At 33.7% G+C, this 22,081-nt stretch overlaps 1 protein-coding gene across 1 annotated transcript; it reads left to right on the top strand.

Annotated features, from left to right (window-relative positions):
* The first annotated feature begins 19,641 nt into the window (after positions 1 to 19,641).
* Positions 19,642 to 21,202, top strand: LOC115958579. Its single transcript, XM_031077009.1, has 2 exons — positions 19,642 to 20,368; positions 20,879 to 21,202. Exons 1-2 carry the CDS (start codon positions 19,730 to 19,732, stop codon positions 20,975 to 20,977), a joined length of 738 nt encoding a protein of 245 aa, XP_030932869.1. The 5' UTR covers positions 19,642 to 19,729; the 3' UTR covers positions 20,978 to 21,202.
* Positions 21,203 to 22,081: the final 879 nt, after the last annotated feature.

Raw genomic sequence — 22,081 nt, forward strand, 5'->3', positions numbered from 1 at the left:
GCTTCTAAATTATTTTGAATTTTTCTTAATAAAAAAAATCAAAATTGAACGTTATTTTTCCATGATCTTAAAAAAAAGGCAACAATAATTAATTATAAGGAATTTATCCTACATCTACCTAACCATTTAAATAATATTTTGACATAAGATTGACAAATTTCTCTCATTTCTTAAAAAGTATCATTACCAAACAATTTATTACAGCAAACTCATTATATAAATTTTTTTAATAAAAAAATAAACATTATAATTACAAAAAACACAACTAAAAACTTTTTAAAAAGTAACTTAAAAAATATAACATTAAGCACTTCACAGTTCATACCATGTGAATTGAAAATCATACATTTGATAATGTCAAATTTGTGTTTTACTTTTGTTGTCAACATTAGTTTTCCTATAGGCAATTCATGTTATTTTAGCGCAATTGGGTTTCTTTGTCTGCAGGTAATTTATATTATTTTTTGGGCAATTGGGTTTCTTTGGACCAAATCTTAGCTTTATTTATTTTTTTTGTTATTATCCAAAGGTTATTGTAATTATTCTTCAGGCAATTGGGCAAAAGGGATAGAATAGAATATATACTTATGGATTTCATGGGCCAATTTATAATTTTTTTGGAAGGAGGGGGCCAAGATTGCATATTTTGGGGCAAACAAGCGAGCATATTGCCCTTAATATTGTCACACCTGACTTAACCAACATTTAAAACATATTTGCAACCAAAATAATAAACAACATTTTCGCAACACTCTTGAGCTTATGTCTTACATTTGACTTCTTGTTTCAACGTCGAGAAGAAGACATCAGTTATAACACACTTAGTGTAGAGAAGCCTTCAATATCTTCACTCCCTAGTAACAAACCACATAAATTAATTAGCAAAATAATAATGATTAATTACATTTAGAATTGGGAAATACCGAATCTTTACTTTGAAATTAACACTTTACATTGTATATGTTCTTTTTTCTCAACAATTAATTTGCAATTTGTTTAATTGCCGCAATAAAATTTCACAATGATGGTTTGTCACAATTATATGCACCAAAGCTTAACACTAACTTAGAGCACTCTTCTCAATTTGCGCAAAATATTTTGTCTATTTTAGCATAAAAGCTTACTTTTTCTATTTTACATACTTATTTTTCAAAACATTTTACATTAAATTATTCATTTTACATTACATTTAATTAAAATATCAATTTTAAAAAAAAAATTATTTATCTTTCTTCACATACAACAATCATCATGCATTCTCTTCCTTCATACTAAAGATATGAAAAGAAAAAAAAAAAAATGCAAATAAATAATGCCATATTTTTTTTTACATAACTTTACATGACTTGATGTAAATGAATTTTAGACTTAATTGGTTAAAATGTGATTTTATTTATTTATTCATACAATGATCCTATTGATGAATATCTTTATGATACCATTTTAGAAAAAAAAAATTAATGCTTTTATAATAAAAAATTTAAAAAAAGATTTAAAAAAAAGATAAAATATTTTAAAATATGTTTTAAATCTATGCACCTATACAAGTAATGTTACGGACACTTAAAATGATATAATTTTTGTCACAACTTACCATAAGGTGAATTGTAAACAATAAAGGTATAATGGTGGGTCCATGTGGGATCCATATGAGAACACACATCTACCATTCACAACTTATCACATAATACGTTGCTGCAAATTGTAACATTTTATATGTGCTAGCATTACCCATACATCCATCCAATTTTCCCTTTGCCTAACCCGCCTAGGTTCGAATTCTACTATCAATAGTCATTTGTTGGTGGGCATTCACAAAAATTGGCTTTAAGTCTTAATCTAAGTGCCGAAGGCTAATATAATTTAGCTAACCCCCATTTCCGTTTATCCAATAAAAAAGAAAAAGAAAATAATGGGATTGCTCTTATGACTTAAAAGACACCATTATGCATTAAAGTAGTGCTCTTTTAACTTTTTTTTTTTTTTTATTTATCGTGCATGTTCTGATGTATTAGTGGGGCCCTCTCCCACTCTAGCACGGATTAGGGTCCGGTGGGTGCATATCACCTACTTTCTCTCACAAATTTTTTTCACTTTTCACTTTTTTAACTTTTATTTTTTATATTTTTTAATTTTTCTCTAAACATTTTTAAATCAATGGTTGAGATTGAACCACTGAGTAATTGCATATTGCACTTGAACTCAATACCACGGGTTCTGTTTGTTTGTGATTTTATTGTGGACTATAGCTTTATTGGCCTCTATAAAAGGATTAAAAGGAAAGAGGCTTCATCATTTAATTTTAGAAAAATAAATCCTCGTGATGATTGCTTCTTCTTTTTTTTCTTTTTGGAGAAAAAGGTTAGAAATGCTTTCTTTGCTTTTAGAATAGGAAAGCTTACAACTTGATTACAAAAAACTATTATAAAAAAAGCATACAATTTTTGAAAGAAAAAAAAAGAAGAAGAAAGAATTGAGATTAATAGTTTTTTGAGCAGCGAGGTAAGTTTCGTAGACCTACCAAGCGCAACGAATATGGAGTCCTCCAGTGAGGGAGGCTACGTGAAAGGCCTGGTTTCATACATGGTGATGGATGATCTGGAGGTTAAACCCGTGTCCATTGTCTCTAGTACTATCACTCTTCTTAACAGGTTCAATGTCAAGGAAATAGGGGCTCTTGAGGAGAAAGTGGTCGATTTGGGCATGGATGAGGTATGTTAATTATGTCAGTCATTCTTTGCCTTCTGTGTATGAATTCATTAATTCTATTTTATGTATTTCTTCTTTTACTTTCCGTTCTAACTTCTAAACCATGATATTAGAAACAAACGAAGTTTTGAATTGATTGCTGATCCTTCACAATCCCAAGTCCATGTTCTTCAATGTTTCATGATGCCTACTGTGAATTACTTAATTATCAAAGGGTCTTTAGTTCTAGCTGGTACATACATGTTTTGTGTGTCAATTCTCATTTGATCTTAACTTATTGTCATCATGCAACAGTCATTTTCATTATATTATATGGATCATTTTATTTGACAAACTAAACATATGTGACAAGTTTATTTAACACTTAATGAAAAATATGAACAAAGATTTGCTAATGCAAATGAAATATAATTTTATTGAATAAAATCTAAATTTTGAAACTTTACGGAGTAAAATTCAGAGATCCCTAAACTCCAAGGGTGTAGTTTACACTTTAATCTATTAAATAATTGCTATGGAACCAATACGATTAAATGCTATCATTTAACTTTATTTTATATTGAAATATAATGCATCGCCTCTGTTTTTCCCCTTAATACCCATTCATCTAAATGTTATTTTGCTCCTTAATTTATGTGGTTTATTGCTAGGGTGTGAAATTGCTCAAGGCTTCTATGCAATCGAAGACAGTTTTGACAGATGTTTTTCTCCCGAAAATGGGAGTTGGAACATATTGTTCTGAATGATGTTTTCTCTCGAGAATGGAAGTTGAAACAAGAATTCAAACGTACAACCTAAGAGCATGACAAGAGTTTCGTGGCATTGCAAAAATAATGTTGTTTTTATTATTATTATTGTAGTTAAATTTTTAATTTGGTTGTTGTAGTAGGGAGGTTTCCTTTGCTAGTTTCTTCTCTTCTCTGATTGGGGTTTTCCCTATGTACTTTGTTTTTTTTTTTTTTTTTTCAATGAATTTAAGCTAAATTACCAAAAAAAAAAAAAAAAAGATGTTTTAAATGCTCTTTCTCTCTCTCTTGCACTCACTCGGCTTAGTTAAGCAGCATTATGTTTCATCAAAATGAGATGCAAGTATATGTAAGTTTCTATTAATTATCACCTCTTTGATATCATTGAGAGTTATGATGACCTCATCAATGAGGTGCTGGAAGATGAGTACGTATAAGAGTGGCTGAGCTAGAAATTTAATTTTAACCGGAGCTAAGCTAAATAATGGACTAGCAAATGGATACAAGTCACAATTTGTTTACCTAATGTAGAAGAAGCATCACAAATTTTCCTTGAACAAAGAGATTGTCAAAAATTCACATGCAAAAAGTATAAGAAGTAGAAAAATATATATTGGTAAAATTCATCAAAGACAATTAGGGCTGTCTGTGGGTTGGTTCGGATCGGGTTTGGGGTTGACCTGCAACTGACCCGATTGGATCAGGTGTATGAAAACTAGACCCGCGACCGACCGAATATTCGGGTCAAACCCAATATCTCAAGTCATCGGTTGATCGGGTCAGAGCCATCAGGTGAATTCAGGTTTGAAGATAAACACAAAAGAAATTAGACCCAAACCTAAAGAACGCAATTCAAAAGTCACAACCACAATCCAAAACTAGAGAAATCAAATGAAATCAAATAAAACCAAAAATACGGCAAACCCAAATCTCATCTGAGATTGAAACCAAATAGCACTAAAAACACCACAAACCTAGATTTGAGACTGGAATAAAGAGAGAAAAGGGAGACCCATATCTGAGATTAAAACCAAATAGCACCAAAAATACCGCAAAGCCAAAATCTAAGATCGAAAGAAAGAGAGAGAAAGAGGATACCTAGACCTGAGACTAAAAGAAAGAGAAAGAAAGAGGAGAAATAAGACTCAACTAGCATCGCCACCACTCCCTCCTCCACCATCATCGCATCCATCACTGCATGTCTACATCCATCACAATATTAGTACATCGACCCATTAGATTTTCACAAGATCAAAGCAAATTAGAGGAGGCTTTACTTCAAGGGAGTGGGTTTGAGCAAAACTTGACCCATGACAGTGGCAATAGGGCAAACTTGGCTACGGTGGCAATAAGGCAGAGGCTAGGGTTAGGGGTATGAGAGAGAGATCAGAAAGATAGATTAGAGAAAGAGAGATGTGTTCGAGTCTTAAGCATAAAAATGGTATAGAGTACAAAAATTTTTCCTTTTAAATTTTATGAGCTGGTCAGGTTGGTTGTTTTGGGTTTAAAATTCCTTAACCTGCTGTCCGAACCGAAATTTCAGTTTTTAACAGCATATGACCCGGATCCGATTGACCATACTATTCGGACCCACTCGTTGGGCTTCAAGTCCGGTGAATCCGATCGGTTTGGTCAGGTCAAGTGACTCACTGGATAGCTCTAAAGCCAATGACGATATCATGTGAAATTTGATGACTTGAAAGGAACCGTTGTGAGGATCAAAACTCATCACCCTATGGCCACAATCTACACTTCTTTTATAGTGAATTCCTTCATTTAGGATTAATTAGGCATTTAATTAGTCATTTTTATTCTATTTAGGTTTTTTTTTTTTTTTTTTTTAAATAATTTTGTTATAACTTATAGTTTAAAAGTTAGAACAAGATCTCCGTTGTTTTGGGATGTCTACTAGAAATAGTAGGAATTGATTTTGTAATTTTTTTTCAAAATTTCATTTTTTGGTAATTTTTTCTTTTTTTTAGCCTAATTTCATACTTAGCACAAATTAAGGTTTTTTAGGTGCTCCTAGCCACCATAGGAATACGTTAGGCCTAATTTTCTAGGTTTTCTTTTTATATTTAAAAGCATTATATGATAATATCCTCCTAAGAAATTCAATTTTTAATCAATAATATTTTTAGAGAGAGTTTACTCTTTTATTTTTGGTGGATTTCAAAATTCTTCTTTTGAATAGGAGCAACTTTGTAAATTCAAGATTTATCATCTTAAAGCCACTACAAAAAAATGGGTCTAAAGCTGCGTTTGAAAAACGCAGCTTAAGACCCCAAAAACGCGGCTATAGGCTTTGAGCCGCGTTTCCTATGGCCGCGTTTATAACGCGGCCTAAAGACCGCAGCTCAAAGACTATAGCCGCGTTTTTCAAAAACGCGGCTAAAGGTCTGACCTATAGCCGCGTTTTCTAACCGCGGCTATAGGGTTCAGCCTGTAGCCGCGTTTTTGGAAACACGGCTATAGACCAGCTTTAAGCCGCGTCTGAAAACGCGGCTATAGGTTTTTAAAAAAAAAAAATTCTGGGTTTTTTTTTTCCTCAGAAAATTCAAAATTGAAAAATCAAATATAAAAAATTCAAAATTAAACACAAATACAAAAAATTCAAAAACAAATACAAATCCAGAAAATTCAAAATCAAATACAACATACTCACAATACAAACACACCCAGAAAATTTTAAATTAAACACAATATACTCACAATACAAACACATGCACCCAAAAAAATTAAAAATCAAACATAAACCCAGAAAATTCAAAATCAAACACAATCTCGGAAAATTAAAAGCAAACACAACATACTCACAATACAAACTCAACATTCTCACAATATAAACACAACGAAAAAATTCAAAATCAAACAAAACGTGTTCAAAATATAACACAAACCCATGAATCTCCTCTCATTCAACAAAACCAACCAAATCTAACACTAATTCCATTCAATAAAACAAAAGCACAAGCTCAGAATAAAAAAAGAACACAAACCTGTGAAGAAGGAAGAAAGAAAAAAAAAAAAAAAAAAAAAAAAAAAAAAAAAGCAGTACCCAGATGTGAAGGAAGAAAAAAAAAGGAAAAAAAAAAAAAAGAAAAGAAAAGAGAAAAGAGTTACCTATAGCCGCGTTTAAAAGAGAGCAAGTGGGGGTAGGTGGGAAAGTGGGGTGCAGGTGTGAAAGGTAGTGTACGTGGGAAGCTTCAGGAAATTTTTTTTTTTTTTTTTTTTTTAAGAGCTACCTATAGCCGCGTTTATAAAAAGAAAAAACACAGCTATAGGTTACCTATAGCAGCGTTTTAAGTACGATTTTACGGGACCTATAGCCGCGTTTTCTAAAAACGCGACTATAGGTAACCTGTAGCTGTGTTTTTTCTATGTAAAAACGCGGCTAAAGGTGACCCGTAGCCGCGTTTTTAAATGACAAAAACACAGCTACAGGTTACCTATAGCTGCGTTTTTTGAAAAACGCGGCTGTAGGCCACCTTAAAAAATTATTCGGTTGGACCTATAGCTGCGTTTTTTAAAACGCGGCTACAGCTTATGTTTAGCTGCGTTTTAAGTTAGCTATAGTGGCGTTTTTAGAAAACGCGGCTATAGCATGTGGCTTTAGCCGCGTTTCAACGAAACGCGGCTATAGATCTGTTATAGCTGCGTTTTTTGTAAACGCGGCTATAGCCCGCGTTTTTTGTAGTGAGTACATGTATTTTGTTTTTTATGTCATTTTGCAGTGTAGCTTTGCCTAACTTCTCCTCCCCGGACCGCAATGGTTGGTTGAGTAGTAGCCATTACCCATTAGTTTTTTTTTTTTTATTAAGCATTAGTATTTCTCTCTCTTACTTTTCACTCTTTCTCTTTTTTCTTTCTTTCTCCGGTACCGGTTAGCTCCTCTCTCTCTCTCTCTTTTCTTTTTCCTTTCTTCACCTCTTTTGTCTTTCTTCTGGTGCTTCTCCTTTCTTTTCTCTTTTTCATTTTTCTTTCTTCGCCTTTCCTCTCTCTCTCTCTTCGTTTTTTTTTTCACCCGTTCTTTCTTTTTTCTTTCTCTCTCTCTTTTCTCTATTTCTCCATCTCTATGGCTAGTTGCTAAAGTTTTTATGGTAGATGTTTTTCATTATTTTAATGAGTTTTTTATATTATTTTAATCGAAATAGTAAAAAAATAAATTTTTTGATATTAAATATATTATAAAATGATATGTTAAAATAAGTAAAGTGAATTTTTAAAATGCTAAAAACTAAAAGTTTTAGCTTTGAGGATGCTATTTACTTATTTGAAAATTGGTGCAAAAGCAATTGGTAGCTTTTCAGATGACACATGCTAACTTTAGAGCATTTAGATTTGGAAATGCCAAAGAAAAAAAAATTTGCATTATCAAAAAATTATTTATCTATTTTACTAAATTATTTTTACAAAACATCCTACATCTTTTAGCATTTTATTATATTAAAATAATATTATTTTGTACACAACTGACACAAGCAACAAAAGAAAAAAAAGCAACCAAAGCTAGAGACTAGAGTGTCAAACAGTAGAGAGGAGAGAGAGTGAATGAAAGAGGAATAAAAAAATGTAAATTTTTTCATAATTACTGTATATTATTATTATTGTACATTTTTGGTGAATACTACTATCTACTACTTGGCTAAAAAGTGTAAATTGCTTCCTTAAATTTTGGGGTCTTTAAATTTTACATTTTGAAGTTATATTCAGTTTGCATCAACAACTCATCCATCCATTTTATTTTGTTAAGTGCCACATAAGCTTATTAATTGTGTTTTTGAAACTTATGAGTATAAAATTCAAAGACCTCTAAATTTTAGGGGGTGTAGTTGCACTTTAGCCTACTATTTTGCATTTTTAAAGGGATATGCATTATGCTTTAAAAAAAGGCTAAAATTATCACTATGGAAGTGTGGTTTGATGGTAAAAGCTTGTATTGTTTCACATGAAATTTGGTAGGAGTTGAGTAGTGGTTCAAGTAGCGAAATTTTAACGAATATGTTATGCCCATGATAATAGCCCCATCAAGGCCCTAATGGTATATGTTATATTATCTATTGCCTTCACATGACATGAGGTTGAAAAGTTCACACTAAAGACCCCATATATATATATATATATATATATATATATAAAGAAAGAAGAAGAAGCTAAAACTGACCAAAATGAACTAAGGGTGAAGGGTATAAAATGGTTTTATAAAAAAAGAGCTATGAAAAGGCAAATGCTGACTTTACAAAAGAAAAAGAACAACCAGTCTTTCACAAACATTTTTGACAATTTTTTTTATCACTAACTTGACATGTTGTGATGTTGAATCTTGACTAAGATCACGTTAACCTGTAACTTTTTTATACTATTATTTGATTTAATTTTAGTACCGGTTAAAAAGTCGTAATTTTTGACATAATTTACGTGACAGGTACTGTTATAACTTTCACTTTATTTTTTTTTTCACCACGATTTGCCACATGTGAATGTGATGCTAGAATTTTTGTTCTTTTACCATTCACAATCCACACGTAATTACGGTGAATGTTATGGCTGTCCACAGTCCAAAGATTTTTTTTTTTTTTTTTTTTTCTAAATTCTTTTTAGAATAATGCTATATAAATAAATAAAATTTTACAACTTTTATCATAATTTTCCAAATGATAAATTATGGCAATAATTACGGCACTTTTTGTGTGTACTTAGCATATTTCTTACAGGGAAGAAAAGCAAAGTGATTAGTCTGTTTTGAGTAAGTCTAGTGTTGAAATTTTTTTCATAATTTTGTAACAATTTTGCAACATTGAGACTTATACATAGTAAAATCATGGATCCAAATGAATCCACTATTTTATTTTCACCACAAGTCATCACATAGCAAAATTGTGATAAAATTATGAAAAAATTTGTGGGATTAAACATACTTCTCTATTTTTATTCTAATTTTTTTTTTCCTTTTTATATTGATTTTTTTGAGAAACATCGAATACTTTTCCAAGTCCTCGTTCTGTGGCCGACAATGAGCTGTGAGTTCACCAACAGGATACGTTGTACTATTCGAGATTTCTTAAGTTCTAAGTATGGTCTGCCAAGCAACATGTACATAAGCTGTCCATTACTGTACGTATAACCGTGATGGCATATCATTTGTCCCAAAAACTTGTAATAAAAATTAAAGAGAGCTAGGCAGAGTCCGAGTCTCCATGGAAGAAACTAATTGTGTGAGTTTGAAACTTCTGATAGACACAGAAAGCCAAAGAGTGCTTTTTGCAGAAGCGGGCAAGGAATTCATCGATTTCCTCCTTCACATTCTGGCACTGCCGCTCGGCACTTTCATTCCGCTTTTCGAAAAGCAAGGAATGTTGGGCAGCTTCGGAAACATTAACGAGAGCATTGACAATTTACGTAGTATTGATGATTACCTTCAACCAGACGTGGACAAGGAGACTCTCCTGAAAGCGAAAGTAGACATCTCTGGAGTCCCTCTCCAACTCGAAATGCCAAACGTTGTATCATCTGCGACATCAAGGAAATTGTATAGGTGTCCTAGAGAGTCCTCAAGATGTGACCTACAAGTGGCTTATGACTCCACAGCAATCTGTCCCTTGTGCCAGGAAGTAATGGTGTACACGAGCTATGTTTCGTAGACCCACCGAGCAAAATGAGAGGGTATGTGAAAGAATTGGTTAAATACATGGTGATGGATGATCTGGAGGTGAAACCCATGTCCACCACCTCTACTTTCACTCTGCTTAACAAGTTCAATGTCAAGGAAATGGGGGCTCTTGAGGAGAAAGTAATCGTTTTGGGCATGGATGAGGTATGTTAATTTTCTGTGAATGAATCCATTACTTATATTTTATTTATTTCTTCGTTTTAGTTATGGTGAGAATTGAATTATTGCAAAATAAAGATGTTTTCTTTTTTTGAGAGAAACAAAATAAGATTCTGAAACTGAGTATACTGAGGTATTAGTTTTAGCTATATATTCGTTTCCCAATTTCTAAACTATATATGTTCCAATTTCCATAATATAAGAAAGAGTTCAATTATTATAAATCCATGTAGCTCAATGGTTCATGATGTCTACCGTGAACTACTTAATTATAAGTCAAGTCAAAGGGTCTTTCATTTTTTTTAGGAAAAAAAAAATGTGATACTGTATTCCCTCGATCTCTTTCCCCTTAAAGGCCACTCGTTGATCCAGTGGAAAGCATGCTTTACTTTCCACAATTGAAGACTAAAAAAAATGAAAAAAAAAAATGACTCTACTATTTCTTTTCTGAAGAAGGAATGAAAGATTTCATCTATTTGTTTTTTTTTTTTTTTTTTTGGTGGATAATCTCATCTATTTGCTTTTGAAATGTGCCTATTTCAATGTGAAGATGTAATATTTTGCTGATCTAAATATAATTAATAATTATTTGTTCCTTAATTTGTGTGGTTTATTGTTAGGTTGTAAAATTGCTCAGGGCTTCTCTCCAGTCTAAGAGTGTTCTAACTGATGTTTTCCTCCCAATCTTGAATCAAGAAGTCAAATGTGAAACGTGAGTGCAGGAGTTATGTGCCATTGCCAAAATGTTTTTTTTCTCCTTTCCTTCTGGTTGCAAATAGGTTTTAAATGCTAGTAAATGTAAATGGAAGTATGCTTACTCCTCTCTCTCTCTCTCTCTATTGGAAGCTTAGTTAAGCAACATTATGTTTCATTAAAATCAGTTGTAAATTTCTGTTAATTATCACTGATATTGCTTGGTATCACTAAGTTATGAGAGGACCTAAAAAATGAGGTAGCAATGCAATCTCTTGAGCCACATAGTATTATCATGTTGGCTTTGATACTATCATGTGATTTATGTCACAATTTGAGATAGTGCTAATCACTCTGCTCAAAAAATCAGAATGACTAGTCAAGATCCACTTAATAAACTTCTAATGTAGGACCCAGTACAAATGCACAATCCACACTCATGTCCAATCTAATAAAAATCCAAATAGAAACAGAAAGCAACAAAGTGCTTTTTGGTGAAGCAGACAAACAATTCATCGACTTCCTGAAAAATCAAGGAACAGTGGGCAACTTTGGAAACATGTATGGTAGTATTGAAAATTTAAGTACTACTTACCTTCAACCAAACTTGAAGCACAAGTATACATCTTTGAAACTGGTGGCGATCCTCTCCTATTGCCAGACATTGAATCATCATCAATATCCAGGAAATTTTATAGGTGTAATAGTAGTAATAGTAGCTAGGCTCCAACAACAACTGTAATCCATACGTATCTGCTGACAACAGAGCAATCTATCCTTTGTACCACGGTTCTATGACCTGCAATGTAAGTTTGGTAGACCCACCAAACGCAAAGAATGCGGGCTCCTTAATGGGAGAAGATCTATCATCTAATACATACATGTATCTACTCTCTTACGTAGGGATGTGTCTCATATATGTAATATCATCTCCCTCTAGTGGGGGAGAGTACGTGAGATGGGTGGTTACTTACATGATTATGCATGGATGATCTGGAAGTGAAGCCCATGTCCACTCTTTCTAGTATTATACTGCATAACAAGTTTAATGTCAAGAATATAGGGGCTCTTGAGGAGAAAGTGGTCAAATTGGGCATGGATGAGGTATATGTTGGTCATTACTTGCTTTCTTTCTTTCTTCTATGCACATTCTATTTTATTTATCTAATAGGAAACGTCTTTTTGGAAATAAACCATGTTGCCGATATTAGGATGTGATATTATTCAAGGCTTCTCTGTAGTCAAAGAGTGTCTTGACTGATGTCTTCCTCTCAAAGTTAGAACGAGAAGACAACATTGAAATTTAATTTCTAGGTGCCAAATAGTATAGGATTGCCAAAACTTAATTTGTTATTTTGCTGCAAAGAAGTTTTAAATGTCAGTTAAATCTGGTGTTGCATGATATATAACTTTCTTGAAACTTTAGGTTGTTTTTTTTATTGGAAAAAAATTTGTTGGGCTTGAATCTGTTTTAGTCCTGAAATTTAAAAAGTTCTCGTTTAACAAAAAATTTCTATCAAGTCCATTCTTGAATTTGCTTCACATAGTATTGCTTGCTGACTTGGTTAATGGAGTATTGATGTGGTTTCTTTTACCTGGTCTTTAAACATTTGGTAGAGATTGATCTCTTAATCTCAAAATCCTCTCTCCATCAATCTTTCATTATCTTTTATGTTATGTTTTTCTTTTGTTGGAAATGGAAAATTACTGTAGCTTTCGAAAATTCATGATGGTTATTTTTTCAAAATATTTTTATATCTTTGATGGTTTGTATATGCATAAACCAAGCTATAGGAATAGGTGCTAGTAAATTTAATAAATATGTTATAAGCTATGAGAAAATTTTCGTTGTGGGGGGTCAAAACTCAAAGGAGTTTGGGAACCCAGATGTACAAAATGACTACTATTTGGCCACATCTTGTCTATTCTAGGTGTTACTTTAAGGTATGTTTGGATACCGCTTATTTTATTGAAACTGAAAAATTATTGCTGAAAGTACTGTAGATAAATGTAAAAATTAGTTAAAATAGTACAGTATGACCTATGAATAGTGCCAAAAAAGTGCAATGGGACCTATGAATAGTAGAAAAATAAGCCGAATAGTGAAATAATTTTCATTTTTAATCTCTTTCCAAATGCACACTTAGTTTATTTAATTTGTCTTTGATTTCAATGTTACTCTTATTGTTAAAATTTGGATGGAATTTGCTTACATAGCATAGAAGTTAGTTCACACATTAATTTACCTAATATGGACAATTTTACCTGATGGCATGGTATCATATCACCTAAGTTTGTGCCACATCAACCCTCAAGGACTAACCCGACCCCGAAGCAGTAGGTAATTTTGAATGGAAGAAAAGTAAGGAGAAGGAGGTGACCAATGACAAAGTGTTTGCACAATTTAAAGTTGAGGGACCTCAAGGGAGAAATTACACTATAACATTCTAAACTATATTCTATATTACACTTTGCATTTTAAATTTTTCGAATGCATGTTTTGCACCATAAACTATGACTCTTGTTATACTTTGCACCCCAACATTAAGTTTGCTATTAACTTGGATGGAAATCCAAAGTTTAGGGTGCAAAGTGTAATCAAGAGTATAAATTAGGGTAGTAAAGTGTAATTTCTTATTTGTTTTTGAAAGTTCAAAAACGTGTAAAAACACCTTTGAACGTTTAGACTCCCAAATTACAACTTAATCAATTCAAGCAATATGTCAAACAACATGTCAAACAACTAGTGTGCGGAAACTTAACATATGCTATCATACGAAATTGATTAAATACTATCTAAGCCATAACAGAATAAAATCCACAGCAGATAATAAAAAGGCAAAGATAGAGAGGAAGGAAAATGCAAACACAAAGACAACACACGATGTGTTATCGAAGAGGAAACCGAAGCCCTCGGCGAAAAACCTCTCCGCCGCCCTCCAAGCGGTAAACAATCCACTAGAAAATACAGTTGGGATACATGGACAGCAATAGACCCTCCAAGCCTAATTTACCCAGTGCACCTAAGCCCTCCAAGCTTCTTGCTCCAACGAGGTTGCGCCGAACCTTTTTCTTTTCTAGCTTACCAGATTCCGCTACTAGACCGTAGCATCCGCCATCCTTGGCATCTTCCAATGCTTCCCAAAACTCCAAAAACACTCAACACTCTAAATTGGTGTGGGTAGTGTTTGGATAGAAATCTCCTCTCAATAGGTATGACAATGAGAGAGGGAATGAGAAGAGACTACAAAGGTTTCTCTCTAAGAATGAGTAGCTCTCTCTAATTGGGTGGGTGTTTTGAAGAAACCTCTCTTAGGGTTTTTCTTTCTGAATAGCCACACATATCTTGTGGGAATGAGGGGTATTTATACTGGTGTGAGAATGAAATACGAAGAGTTAGTTTTTCCAAAAACAGGGCTGGCTGGTGACTTGACCTCGCGACTTGACTGAGTCGCGAGTTCAAGTCGCGAGCTAACTTAATGGCCAGTCTGGATTTTTGTCGTGTAGTGCTCCAGGTGGCGTGACTGTTCAGCTCCCCTGCATGCTCTGCACGTGAGCAACTTTTGGCGGCTTGCAAGCCGTGAGCCACCCGCGAGTCCTAGCCGCGAGTCTCTGCTTCACTGCACTGTCTTGAACATTTCTTCACACTCTCTCACACACTACCCTTACATGATTCCCACCTAAATACAAGGTTTCTAAGTGCTGTATTACAAGCAAATTTGTCATGGAATAAAGCCAACACATGGTTGATTAAATTCAACCTTACAGTTTTTAAGGGATTGACAATTGAAAAGGGGGGCAATCAGGTCTTTTCACATAATGTCATACTTTTTCATCCAAGTTAACACCAAACTTAACGTTGGGGTGTAAAGTGTAACAAGGTTCATAGTTTAGGATGTAAAATGTGCATTCGAAAAGTTTAGGGTCCAAAATGTAATTTAGAATATAGTATAGGGTGGTAAAGTATAATTCTCCTAGATCTCAAGTCGTGTAATTGGGTTTATGCGATGGCTTTGGAATGGACTAGAAATTTTGATGGATTGAGGGTTTATGATTCTCATAGTTGAATGGGCCTTATGGATATGGTGGCTGCTTTGGATTGTTTCAATGGGTTGGTTTTGGAGGTTTAAGAGATTGGGAAAGCTTGATTGTTCATGGAGATGAATGTGTAGGATGACAGTAATTAGTACAAGTGTCCATGTCTTATTATCTTTCATTTTTATGTGGATATGAGATATACGTAGTATTTATTTGATTTTATGTCACATGTTTTTTATTTAAATAATAATATAAGGAAATTGAACCCACAAGACGCAAGTCAATGGTCGTGCCAATGATCTTGCCATTGCCCATTGGGATTTTTGGGCCTTGAGTTCGAATATGGTGGAGATATTCAGATCTTCGCCAAATCTACTGGAGATTTTGAGATTCTTGTCAAAGGACAGTGATTGACAATGATGGTGCGAGAGAGAGAGAGAGAGAGTTAAGGGTGTGTTTGGATAGAACTTATTTTGTTGAAACTGAAAACTGGAAACACTGTAACAAAATAATTTTTAAATGTGTGAATAGTATCGTGAGACCCATTTTTAATGAAAAAATTGATAAAAAATGAAATTTGTGTGTCCGTGAACAGTGCACGAATGCACTGTTCACGTAAAATTGGTCAAATGTTGCGGCTACTGTTCATGTACAGTACATGAACAGTAGCCGCTTGTGAGGGGAAAACGCGTGAACAAAAAAAAAAAAAAAAAAAGAGAACGTAGAAAGTGAAACGCAACGCAGCAAACGCGAATACAAACACACACTAAGTCTGATCTAATACAAAATCAGAGAGTAATGTTACGTTTAAACATTTTCATAATAAATTTTAGATGACAAGTTATTACTGTTCTTTCTGATATGAGTTCATTATAAATTGTTTTTTTATTCACCAGTAACAATTAATAATTATATTTATTGACAACAGTGTTTGATGAATTTTCTTGGTTTGAATATATTTTTTTTCTAGTACATCAGCTTTTTTTTTTTTTTTTTTTTTTTTTTTTTTTTTTTTATAGACTATTGCTTTATTTGCCTCTTGATTATATAAAAGCTTTTTTCTCTCCTCTTCCATTTTTTTTTTTTAATTTTTTGCTAAAATTGACTGAAAGATTGAGGTTTGGAGCAAGCACATCAGTTCGTGCAATTTTCTGTCTATTTGGCAAGAAAAAACTTACTTTTTCTATTTTACACATCTATTTTTACAAAACACCTACATCAGTTTATCTATTCTATACATTTATTCAATAAAATATTCATTCTTTTTACATTTTTTATTATTTCCTTCGCTCTCCTCCTCTCTGGAACCCTCTCACAGACCCAACACAAACCCAAATCACCCACACCCAGCCACCACCATCAAACCCACCCACCCTAGCCACCACCATCAACCCACAATCATCAACCACCATCACCCCACAGAAAATCCAAACAGAAATTCCAAACCCCATAGAAAATTCAAACAGTAAATCCAAACCCAACAGAAAATCGAGACCCTTAAACCCCATCTTCAACGACTCTCATCGTCTCGATCCTCGGCGATGCTGGAGTTCAAGACCTCAACCCCACACAAAAACTCCATGGCATCGGAGGAGGCGCTGGAGCTATCCAGGTAGTAACGAGCTTCACCCTCCATGTCTAATCAATTCTCCTTCACCATCTCTGTTTCTAAACGGATTGTTGGATCGGAGAGGCTGATTGGCGTTCCCAACTCACTTGCCGCCCAAACTCGTCGATCAGACTCAATTCGTGGCGCGTGAGATCTCTGTTGAGCTATCATCGTCTTCGTCTTTGAAGCTTGAGATTTTGAAGAAGAAGGAGAAGTTGATCGGCTTTGTAGAGTTGAGATGAGAGAAAGAGAGAGCTGTGATGAAATAAGAAAGAGAGAGTTGAGATGAGAGTCAGACGTAGGAGAGAGAAAAAATTATTAAAATAGTAAATACACGAGCTTCACATACATATATAATTAGATTAGGCTAAAGTAATTTTCTATCTTGTATAAAAAAATAATAAAAAAGAAAAAAGAAAAGAAAAGATGAGTAGTTAGTGAAATGTTTAATTCCACGTTGAAAATGAGATAAACGTTTTTATTGTTTTTAAGTGAGGTGATTAATGGGTTAAAATGTATTGGAACAAATACTGGGCAAAATACGTGCACGTACTCTCGAAGAATGTATTGACCCCAAAGTGTTAAATCTGGTGTTGCAAGATATATAACTTCTTTGAAACTTTAGGTTGTTTTTTTCTTGGAAAAACATCTGCTGGGCTTGAATCTGTTTTAGCCTGAAATTTAAAAAGTTCTCTTTTAACAAAAATTTTCTATCAAGTCCGTTCTTCAATTTCTTTCACATAGTATTGCTTGCTGACTTGTTTAATTGAGTATTGATGTGGTTTCTTTTACATGGTCTTTAAAAATTTAGTAGAGATCGATCTCTAAATCTCAAAAGTCTCTCTCCATTAATCTTTAATTATTTTTTATATTTTGTTTTTCTTTTATTGGAAATGGAAAATTGTTGTAGCTTTTGAAGATTCATGTTGGTTCATTTTTCACAATATTTTTCTCTTTGATGATTTGTATATGTACCAAGCTTTAGGAATAGGTGCTAGTAAATTTGATAAATTTGTTGGAAGCTAGATGAAAATTTTCGTTGTGGGGGGTCAAAATTGAAAGGAGTTCATGATCCCATGTGTACAAAATGACTACTAATTGGCCACATCTTATCGAGTCTAGGTGTCACGTTAGTTCTTTTAATCTGTATTTTATTTCAACGTTACTCTTGTTGTTAAAATTTGGATGGAATTTGCTTATATGACATAGAAATTCACATATTAATTTACCTAATATGGACAATTTTACTTGATGGCATGGTGTCATGTCACCTAAGTTTGTGCCACATCAACCCTCAAGGATTAACCCAACCCCGAAGCATTAGCTGATTTTGAATGGAAGAAAAGTAAGGAGGAGGTGACAAACAACAAAGTGCTCTCTCAATTCGGAGTTGAGGGACCTTAAGTTGCGTAATTGGGTTTATGTGATGGCTTTGGAATTGACTAGAAATTTTACTGGGTTGAGGGGTTATGATTCTCATAGGTGAATGGGACTTATGGATATGGGGGTTGAACTTTTGAAGGGAACGCTGGTGGTTTGTGGATTGGAAAAGGGTGATTTGTGTGTGCCTTGGATTGTTTCAATGGGTTGGTTTTTGAGGTTTAAGAGGTTGGGTAAGCTTGATTGTTCATGGAGTTGAATGTGTAGGAAGGCAGTAATTACTACGGGTGTCTATGTCTTACTATCTTTCATTTTTATGTGGATATGAGACACATAGAACTTATTTGATTTTGTAGCTCTTTTTTGGTATTATTCATAGGTTTTATTGCACTTTTTAGTACTATTTATGGATTCCATTATACTATTTAACTAGTTTTTAACCTTTTTTTTTTTTTTTTTTTTTACACTTTCAGCAAAAAATTTTCATTTTCAACTAAATAAATTGTTCTCAAATGGACCTGAACAATTGCTTTATTTCCCTTTTTTGACAAAAGAAAAAGAAAAGAAAATTCCCAGCTAGAATTGAGTAGAGATTAAAGAAAGCTTACAAAAGAGAACATGACGATTACTTTTTCTTTACGAAAGTAAAAGAAATTACGAGTTTTCAGAATATGAAATCCTTCTCGTACGTAATTGCTTTAGCAAACGAACTCCAGAAGTTTTAAAGGTTAAAAGAATAAAAAGAGAAGCAAAGAAATATTTACAATTAGAACTTCTCATATAAGTCCTCAACTTATGGCTGACAATGAACTATTGTTCATCAATAGAAGCCAGTTACTATCCGGGACTTCTTACATTCTAACTTCTAAGTATGGTCCGCCAAGCAAGATGATGATGATTTTAATGGTAGTGTTGAGAGAGAGAGAGAGAGAGAGAGTTAAGTCTAAATTGAAAGTTTGAAACAAAACTAAAATAGAGAAAATGATCTCCAACTACAATAAAATCCTTTAATTCTGTTTAAAATTTTGGACACGTATCATCATCTTGACAGTAACAGGTCTATTGCCTAGCCCATGCCAAGTCCTAACTTGATAATGTGGCAAAAATGACACCACATCATTTAAGTTGCTTTACAATTTAGGAAAGGATCAACTACGATAAAATCTTTCAATTCCCTTTCATTTTTAACTGGATGTGAAACATGCATCTAGTATTTATTTGATTTTTAAGTATCACATGTTGTAAATTTAAATGAAAATATGAAGGAATTGAAATATTAAATAGGAGAGAATCTTATAGCAATAGATATAAGTTTTTTCATATGAACTATTGCTTTCTTTCCTTTTGGCAAATAAAAAAAGAAAACTTCCCCAAAAAAAAGGGTTACAAAAGGGTACGTACGTGCAGTGCTGATTACTTCTTCTTTACAAAAGTAAAAGAAATAAGGTTTCAGAATATGAAATTCTTCTAGTACATAAGTGCTTTAGCAAACGAACCCAAGTTTTAAAGGTAAAAGAAGAAAAGGAAAAGCTAAGAGATAATTACAGTTACAACTTCTCATTAGTCCTCAATTCGTGGCCGACAATGAACTGTGGTTTCACCCAATAGGAGCCAGTGCCTATTCGGAATTTCTTAAGTTGATCCGCACAAGCAACATGTATATAAGTTGTCCATTTTATCAAGGTTATGCCATATTGTTTGTCCGAAAATTTTTGAACAGAATCCATGGAAGAAACCAATGTGAGTTTGAGACTTCTGATAGACACAAAAAGCCAAAAAGTGCTTTTTGCTGAAGCGGACAAGAACTTCATCGACTTCCTCTTTCACATTCTGGCCTTGCCCGTCGGAACTTTCATTGCCCTTCTCACAAAGCAAGGAATGGTGGGCAGCTTGGGGAATATTTACGAGAGCATTGAAAATTTAAGTACTACTTATCTTCGACCAAACGTGAACAAAGAGACTCTCCTGAAGCCCAAAGTACAAATCTCTGGTGGTAGTACTGTTCCAGGAGTACCTCTCCTATTGCCAAACGTTGAATCATCTTCTACATCATCCAGGAATTTGTATAGGTGCCCTAATTACTACGGTCACAACTATGTGGCTGATGACACTAGCGCAAAGTGTCCTTCGTGCCAGAATTATATGATTGACAAAGTAAATTTCGTAGATCCACCGAGCGTAACGAATGCGGGCTCTTCCTCCAGTGAGGGAGGGTACGTGAAAGGAGTGATTGCATACATGGTGATGGATGATCTAGTGGTGAAACCCATGTCCACCATCTCTAGTATCACTGTGCTTAACAGGTTTAATGTCAAGAATGTAAGTGTTCTTGAGGAGAAAGTTGTCAATTTGGGCATCAATGAGGTATGTAGGTCGTTCTTTGCTTTCTGATCATGAGTCTGTTACTTCTGTTTTGTCTATTTTTCCTTTCTTTTAATTAGCGTACTTCTTTTGTTAAGGTGAAATTTATTGCAAAATAAGATGCTTAAACTGAGGTATAAAAGATTGAAGCTTTTCGTGTCCTAAATCGTAATTCCGAAACCATGATATGAGGAAGAGACGAAATTCGGAGTCAGTATGTTCAAAATTCAAATGCTATCATTTAACTTTAATTTCCATATTGGAAAATTAATATTGTGTTCATTCCTACTCTTTCCCCTTAAGGTCACTTGGTTGTTCATCTTTTAAAAGAGTAAAGAAAAAAGAAAGTTACAAAGAAATGTAATATTGTGAAAATTTCATTTTTCTTCTTTTGGAAAAAGGATCTTCATCTGCCTTTGAAATGTGTCAATTTCAAGTAAAGATTTACTATTTCATGAATCTAAATGTAATTAATAATTATTTTGCTCATTAATTTATGTGGTTTGTTACTAGGGAGTGAAACTACTCAAGGCTTCTATATGGTCAAAGAGTGTTTTGACTGATGTTTTCCTACCAATGTTGAAACAAGAAGTCCAATGTGAGAGTCAGTGAAATGTAAGTGCAAGAGTTCTGTGCCATTGCCAATATGTTGTGTGTGTGTGTTTTTATTTTCGTTACATATATGTTTTAAATATACGTCAACTCTGGTGTGGAAATGTAAAGGGCAATATGCTCTCTCTCTCTCTCTCTGCATGTTTTATTGGAAGCTTGGTTAAGAAGCATTATGTATCATAAAAAATTGAGCCCCAAGTATATGTAAGTTTTTGTTAATTATCAGCTGCTTGGTATAATGAGATGTTTGACGATGACTAAGGCACAAGTTTGTTGACCTTATGCTCTATCGGTCCCAACGTGACCAATGCCCATAATAAAGGCTACCCCCTGCTTCCTTCTCTTCATGCACCTCCTTGAAGGCCCTTCAAACAACCCCCCCCCCCCCCCCCCCCCCCCAAACAACTCTCTTCGGATTTGTTTAGGAAATATTTTAGGGACATAATTATATTTTGTCACAATTTTACCACCACTCTAAAGTGGTTGACTGTGGGTTGTGAGTTTATGTGAAAACAATTATCCACCACTTATAATCGAACAATTTATCAAATTATGGCAAAAATTGTAACAAATTATGTGATCTTAGAAAAAGGATTAAATGCAACAAAATAAATTTATATCCCACCCATTTCTAAATAGATACATCCATATTTAAGTTGACGAACAATGTGTGTCACCGAAGGGGACTTACCTATCGACAATGGGAATCAAAGATGTAAGAATTGCACTTATATGCGAAGTGCTGCAAATTAAACATGAACACCTTTTTGGTTATATAAACATCATATGGGGTAAAAGGAGTTACTTTATGTTGCAAAGTGACAAACCAATAATATGGGACGGAGATAGATTAAGGGATGGTTTCGCTATTCCTTTCTTGTTTTTATCCTATTCCTTCCACTTCTTTGCACGTACAATAAAGATATGGCTAAAAGTTTTATAGCTTATCTAGTACTTCTAGGTAGTTCCAATGGGGAAATCTAGGATTAAAAATCTCCCTCCCCATTGTTGTAATTAATAATAATAATAAGGCTTCGATTCATACCAAAATGAGGTCTATCTCTCTTGAACACCCTTTACTTCGGACAAAACTTTATTAAATTA

The sequence above is a fragment of the Quercus lobata genome, chromosome 8, assembly GCF_001633185.2.
Source record: "Quercus lobata isolate SW786 chromosome 8, ValleyOak3.0 Primary Assembly, whole genome shotgun sequence".
NCBI classification, from domain to species: Eukaryota; Viridiplantae; Streptophyta; class Magnoliopsida; order Fagales; family Fagaceae; genus Quercus; species Quercus lobata.